The sequence below is a fragment of the Hesperophylax consimilis genome, chromosome 26 (assembly GCF_061612785.1).
Source record: "Hesperophylax consimilis isolate HC1 chromosome 26, BYU_Hcon_1.0, whole genome shotgun sequence".
Lineage (NCBI taxonomy): Eukaryota > Metazoa > Arthropoda > Insecta > Trichoptera > Limnephilidae > Hesperophylax > Hesperophylax consimilis.
Genome location: NC_142861.1, coordinates 10,839,575 through 10,847,562, shown reverse-complemented (window position 1 = coordinate 10,847,562; position 7,988 = coordinate 10,839,575). Strand labels below are relative to the sequence as shown.

At 35.2% G+C, this 7,988-nt stretch overlaps 1 protein-coding gene across 2 annotated transcripts in view; it reads right to left on the bottom strand.

Moving 5' to 3' along the window:
- Positions 1-1,552: 1,552 nt before the first annotated feature.
- Positions 1,553-7,988, bottom strand: part of Vps4 (vacuolar protein sorting 4) — a 28,588-nt gene continuing 22,152 nt past the window's right edge. For both annotated transcript variants that reach the window (XM_089647584.1, XM_089647585.1), the window contains exon 10: positions 1,553-6,290. In XM_089647584.1, coding sequence (XP_089503710.1) covers positions 6,189-6,290 — 102 coding nt within the window. In that variant the 3' untranslated portion in view covers positions 1,553-6,188. The remainder of the gene's footprint in view (positions 6,291-7,988) is intronic.

The following is a 7,988-nucleotide window of genomic DNA, read 5'->3' as shown; positions in this document are numbered from 1 at the left end:
CTGGTGTCCAGCTTTGGACATATGTATCCCTCAAATGTGTTCAGTTTTCCCATCCTTGGCGACCCTCACCCATCCGAAGTCGTTAGTTCTATGTAGGCTGTCAGCCCATCTCATGTGTATCCATTGATGTATTATATTTAGATGAGGCATGAAGCGAAAAGATAAGTTCCGCTTTTTTACCTCCAATTTTTTTCTCTTACAAATTTCTTCAGGGCCTCCTGTGTGGAGTTAATATAAAAAAAAAATTTAAAAAAACTCTCCCAACTATGTAAAACTACCGAATCCAGTCTACGCGCATCGCTTACAGCATTCTTATAGTGGAACAAGTTTCGACGAGATATTAGTGCACAGTAGAGCCTCTAATTGTAGCTCTATGTCTGTATCACTGTTTATTTTTATAATCTAGGATGCCATTACACATCCAGCATAGTCCCATGTGTGAGGTTGTAATATTGGCTACCTTTGGACTCGCCCCCTGATCCCCATTCATCTTTAATCTTCTCACAAGAAGATACTTAGCGTGACTGTGGTGGCCATTTTTTAAATTTACATTTGGTAGAACGCTGTGAATGAGGTCCCCCAGCAGAGGCCTGTCGTGAGTCATTGACAAAAATGTTTTTCATGCTAAATTCTTACATAATAAATTATCCTCCTTCTCACACATCTTGCATGAAAATGAAAGTGACGAAATACACAGAATGTCAAATATTTACAATCCCCATTAATATTGTAGTGCGTAAGTTCCTTCTGAATCATACTCTTTTATTGTGTCAAATAAAATAGTTTTATTTATGAATGGTCACTATTAGGCATAATTTATTGGGAAACGAATCAAGCTATGAAATACAATGCACACGCAATGGCTTACAACGTTTCTCTCATGAGCTATTCCATAGAATAATTTTTTTAATGTTACAACTCACAAGAGCGTCCAAACAGGTGAACTATATCGCCACGCGGTTGGGCAGCATTGTGAGACGGTTTAAGGTAGGGGCTGTAAGAAGGTATTTATTGATGCGCGCCGTGAAAAGACCCCGATTATATAAAGGAGGAAAAACAGATGCCGGTAGCTTGTTCCACATGCGAGCCGACTTACACTAAAACAAGTTGAAGAAACGATCCATTCTCCGCAAACATCAACAGTGAACGGGTGTTCTGCACGTGTCTCGCGTTCGTGCCTCGGTGCACAAAGAATCAGTGCTGCTACCTTCTTTGCGCAGGCTACTTTAAAATACCCGTAGAACAGACTCAGCATGCCTACAATGCATCTGTGCAGTAGAGGTAGTAATTGGTGTGTTAACATATTGTCAATCAAACTATCAGCCCTCCTTTACCTTTATATGGGACGTGTGGGATTGCACTAACCTCCCCACATCCTGGAATAAAATTATTATTATTATTTACACAGAATTAAGTAGGTTTACCAGGTAGGTTTGGGGCTCCAGCCCAGAGGTGGCTCCCAAATTCAGTTGTTGGACTTTGGATGTAATGCTCGGAGGTGTTGAGATTAACATTTTTTGAAAACTTAAATAAAACAAAACATCAACTTCAATTATGTTTGTATAATAATTTTAATTATAATATAATTTATCAGAACGTAATGATATATAATAAATGGACAAACAGATTTTTACAAAGGATTAATAATCCAGAACACACTCCATCCCAATGAGGTTCAACCAATAGGAAATAACGCACATACTATTAAGTTTGAATGCCTAAACATTATTTATTCTTTCCGGAAAATTACCTAAATTCACACAATGCAAATCCTTGGGTTGGGTTCTTACCGAGCAAGCTTACTAACATCTTCCCGGAAATAGTTGTGTTGTCCTGATTCACTTGCATGTTCCGTCTAAAATCGTAAATAACGTCCCGTGCAATTTCACAATACAATGGACATTTCATTTATTTCGCCTTAGAACTGTAACAAATTACGGATTAACCGAAGTTGACTGTTTAGTGCCATTTATTTTTTATGTGAAAGTTTGTTTCAACATCTACATTAGTCATTTGTTAACTATAAACAAAGGTTGAATCGTAAAGTAAGGCAAATACAATAGACATCGCATACCGCTTGAAAACTATGCTAGTCCAATGGCTTTCGATAATGTAACTATCGGATGCGCTGGCCAGTTTATCGCATTGATTGCACAAGTGGTTATTGATGAATTAATTTGAAGAAAGGCGATCAAATTGGAGACTACACTTTGCATATTATGGAATATTTAGCTAATTTTGTGAAAATGTTCTAATTTTTTCTGCAACACCATTAGTTCTTATTCAAAACACGACAGCCATTTTACAAAAGTATAGCATGATTGTTAACATTTTAACCTGTACAATGCTGGCCTTTTCAACGCACTATCCCTTCAGGCGGCAACTTTTGACACCATCTTTTAGGTGAAACTTCATGGATCACATATGCGACAGCCGTGTACATAAGGTTAATGACAATTAATATCAGCCAACCTTACTCTGCTGAATGTAAATCATATCAGCTGCTTTGATATTTAGAATGTGAAAGAGTGCAATGACTTATTTTGAATCCAATTTATAAGGAAGATTTATGTTTTAGTGCAGAATAAAAATAGGATACACATAAAATAATTGAGGAGCTAAATGCTATAACAACTCATGATGAAAATTGTAGTTTTGATAAAGTGCGATCAAATTTTTTTGAAATGCGTAATATTCACTTGTAATTAGTATTCAAACTTTTGCGTGCAGCACAATCTGTGTAAAACCTACACAAGTAATATTTACACAGCAGATAAACAATAGATTGGCAATACCAAAAAGGCGATGGTGGCAAAAACAGCTTGCGAGTGTTTAAGTTGTTGTATCCAGTTCCTTAATTATTGGTTCCAGCTATTGTGTGAAACGAAAAAAGGTAGAGTCTTGATTTTGTTTACCTATTAAAGGGTATCATATCTATGTGTGTAAATCAGATATTATAATATATATATGTAATTACGTCAGAACTGTCATAACTCATATGAAATTCTAAAATACAAAAAACTTTAGCGACTATTATTAATAATATTATAAAAAAATATGATCACTATGTATCTTCGTATTACAATAATATTAAGTATGGAGGTACCACGGGAAAATTTGATCATGGTAAAGTATAAAAGACTGCTTCACTCAACGAACCCCACACACTTCTATGTTTGCACCCGTAAACTATGTCTACATTATTCATCTACATTACAAATTTGTTCCACTTGTTTATTTGAGACTGAACAATTTAATATATTTTTTATACAAAAACTGCAAGTGGGACTTTGGCTTCCCTATGATGTGAGGCTGAAAGAAAGATTAGGTAATGACTGGCTATTCAGATGTGGTCACTAAAGAAGGTTAAAGTCATTTCAAGCAACGTTTTGATTGTGATTGCTTTTCACTACGGTAATTCTGATTGTATTTATCACCCGCTACGAAGATCTTCCGACAGGTACATTTTAACCAAATGAACAGAATACATTTACATTGTTTATTACGTTTTGACGTTACATAAAACGAAAAGCTAGAGTTTAAAACATATCACCCGTCCGAAGGTGCACGTAAAACGGTGGAACCGTTCCAGTAAAAACATATCACAGGTCCGAAGGTGCCCATCTAAGGGTGTAACCAAAGATATTAGAAGAACGAGATATGCTACGTTGGCTGCCGGACCGTAGGCGGAGTACTACCTAATTAGGGTACTTTGAATACTATCGGGACGATAACTACCTAATTAGGGTATTAGTGCGGATACCTTAGCGTAAGCGAAGGTGTGCAGTAGTATTGGTGAACAAAACCGGCGACACTGGGCAAAACAATTCCGCACAGTATGAACTGCTCATAGCACATCTCGTTCTTCTAATATCTTTGGGTGTAACCGTTCCAGTCACAAATAAATAGGCAAAACAAAGCTATAGTCTTCTAACCTATCAAGTTAATTTATTCCTTTTTGGGAACAGCTTTATAGGTCTCACAGAAATCGTTGGTGGTTCGCTTACTGTCATGGTGAGATATACGATCGAAACGGTGTTAGAAAGAGAAAACACCACACTTTATATTCAAATCTAGAAGTTAATCACAAGAAGAATTAAAATGTGCACCTCTATGAAATTTCAGAAAATTCGGATACATTTAGAAATATTCCATTTATTTGGATTTTATTGCAAAGCGGAAATACTCTGACCTTCTGACAGAATGTGCCAGAGGCCTGAGGGGTTTAACATAAAATATAATCTTGTAAAGCAAAAGATTTACTATTTGAAATACACATTAGGAAATTACTTTTATATGCATTTTGTACCTCATAACCTAGATTAGTTGTTCAATACTATTTGCAAAAACTGCAAATCCCTTTGCTGACCTTTGACAGAACTCGATGTAGACTTCTAATAGACCTCAATGTGGAGTTCTGATCCCACCAAATACCCTAGAATAATAATAATACGCCCAACTCCATTAAAATATTTGCAGTATTTACCCAACGCTGGCCGTTAGAGGCGCTAGGATAGCATGTTGACATTCCTTCCAGACAATGACGGCAAACAATTGAATTTATAAAATTTTTATAATTTAATAAAATATAGAAAAGATTTCACGTAAAATTACCAACTTGCAAAACTCGCACCGCCAAGTGGCGCTAGTGTAGCATACTGCCATCTGAAATGTCAGAAGTTGGAGGTATTGTATCTATTTTAGAGTATTGGATCATACTAATTTTTACCTTTTGGATCTCATAATTAATGTCAGCCATATTTGAAAATCTTTTTTCAAAGTTCCACAGATAAACCATTGACATTAATATCTTTATCCGTGGATTCCCTACATTTCTGCCCAAAGACAATATTATCGAAAGAACTTTTAAGCATAAAATGAACATAACAATGAAGCATAGTTTTGTCGCTCACGTCTCATTCGCAAGGCTAGTGTTACGTATTAATTTCCTATTTTAAAAAAGATTATTTCAATTTGAGTACAAAACATAACATTTTTTTTTTATTTACAGAAGAAAAGAAAAACATAATTCATCAATATGTATGTATCACTAAAAATAAATGAATAGAGTAACATCCACTTAAAGCAGGATAGTCTTAGAGAAAAACACGGTTATATTGGAGATGCAAAATGGTTAAATCTGCATTTTATGAAAACTGGGTTATCTATGGGTTCTTTTATGACAGAAGTTATCTGATTGACTTATAATCCTAGCCTTATACCATAGATACATAGTTGGATTTAACTGTGATGTTTCAATTATGTGTGCTTTTCTGTTTTGTTTTCAATATAATTTTTATGCACATATGTATTTTATTAAGAAAATAAAACGTACTTTATAGCATGATCGAGAGTAGATGAGTCTATATGTTAAATCTAAGTGAAGAATACAGGATGGATAAGTTTCCAAGATGGACAAATCCTTTCTGTGTGAATGTAGATCTGTTTCCAAGTAAAGATGCAATTGACTTAGTGCGAGTTATGGGGAGTATTATAACCTTGAGTAATACACTCGGTCCTAACTGATAAACAACCTTTAACGTAAAAACCTTACTAATATACATTACATAGACTAAACTGATGTTTACAGCTGAATAGAGCTGATGTTTACAGCTGAATAGAGCTGATGTTTACAGCTGAATAGAGCTGATGTTTACAGCTGAATAGAGTTGACGGAAAGTTACACATTGCTTACACAGCAGAAGAGGCTTGTTTAGTTGTGTTTTAGCGTCGACTTCCACAGAGATGATTGTAGTCAACTCCCGAATCATTAATGTGAACATACATTTATGAAGAAGTACGTCATCAAAACTGTCATTCAACGACGCACTGCCAAACACGCATGAGCCGCACCGTCGAAAGCTGTGTTGCCAGGCTACAACTTGAATTAACTACACAGTCACTACATGGGTTTATTAGTAGGGTTTTACAACAGAACTTATACAATCTTTATACAATGTTTTTTATTAGCGAGGCCGTCAGTCACTCAGATGGGTGGTGACTATTCAGTATACATACTGTAACTCACCCCAAGCCCAGTGCATCCCAAAGTGGAACAGTTCTAGAGATAACGCAGGTTGATTAAGTTTCATGTTAATGCCAAATGATTTCTGTGTGAATGTACCTCAGGATATGGGGAGAATGCAAAAGTATAAATAAAACACAACTAAAGTAGGCGCTCCGCAGCCTCATCCCTCCTGGCCGAAGTCCTCCTTGAACTTGTCCAACTTCACCATGTCTTGGTCATTCACCGTCGGCTTCGAGGTGGCCAGCGACCTCAGCATATCAGACTGTAACAGACAAACAATACAAGTCAGACGGCAGAACAACACAACAAATACTCATATGATGAAATTGAACTAACTCTAAACCTCTCTCCTTTGGAAGTCCGTGGGGAAAGAAATGACCTCATTTGCTTCTTCAAAATTATAAATGGTATTATTGATTCACCTACTCTACTGCAACTCATTCCCTTCAATATCCCCTCGCAAAGACTCAGAAATAATGAACTGCTCTTCCTCAACCATCATTCGACAAATTATGGATATTATTCACCATTGTCCAGAATGTGTAGACTGGTCAACTCAAGTCAAAACCTTAACTTTTTTGGGATAAGTCTGAATGATTTTTGCCAGTCGCTAAACAAGTGACGGAATATTATAAGTGTCCTGTGGTCCTGACCCACGGCGTATTCTTGACTTGATTCGACTTGTCACTTTATTTTCTTATATTATATCTACCATATGTCTTTGCTTTCATGTACCTTTGTCTACTACTGTATTTTTCATTTTACTTTATTCGTGTTATTATTTTGTAATTTGGACGATGTCCGTTAATAAATAAATAAATATTGTGAATTCTTTAACCCATTGTGCAGCTGGCTACATTTGCAGTCCAAGAAAAAGTGAAATTATGACTACCTTGAGGTGCACTGCAGTGTGCGGTGTATTTTTTTTAAAGTTTTGTACGCATTTCGTTATTATTAAAATAAGTATTAAAATTCTAAAAGAAATTTAATTTTGTAGAATCGTGTGTATTATTTAACCTGTATAAAAGTAAAAACATCGCTCTCTAAAAATGATGAAATTGAGTTATAAATGCCAATTTATGCACAATGTCAGTAGCTACACTGTGGTTTTTGAGTTCCCAATATGACATATATATGACTACATACCAGTAGTAGATGAGTTTGATTTTATTTCTCAATGAATTTCTACAATTGAAAGGTAAATATTAAAGGCAAACTAGATTCTCAAACGAAATCTAAGTTTAGAATAACGAGAATATTGTAATTTCGTTTAATATGTTTAATATAAATACAGTGAAACTCTCTTAAGAAGTTTTCCAAGGGACCGGGGAAAAAAAACTTCTTAAGTGGGATTCAATTTTAGCCATTTAATAACTCGAGTCCGGGGCATACGTCATTCTTATGTCTACCTACGTTAAATTGTCGTGAAAACAAGCTCATATGATCCAAGCGGTCAAAAAAAATAAAAATATGTATACATCTTCTAGCTATCATGCGTTTCAATCTACATTTTAAATTTATGCATATGTATTTCCTAACCTTCAAACTTAATTTACGACAAATGTCAGATGAAACATGATGCACGGCAATTTTTGATGTTTGAATGAAAAAAACGTAATTATAATGCATATTTTACCATCTCCCCCGCCAAATAATCATATTGTTATGTATTTAAAGGTAAAATATTCCGTATTAACCGTGATCCGATAGATTATCAAAAGTTTTTCGTGTTTTACAAATTCGATGGAATAAAAATTTTATACAATAATATTACGAAACATCTCTATGTTCATTATCAAAGGGAAGATTATTGAAGGAGGCGTCAAATGTATGCAAATGTAGATCTAGCCCACGTTGTCATTAAGGTTGAGTTTAATATAATCTTTCATGTTATTTCGGCCTTAAAGACGCTTGCATATTTGTTACATAATTCCGCATTGTTTATTCGTTCCATTGCTAT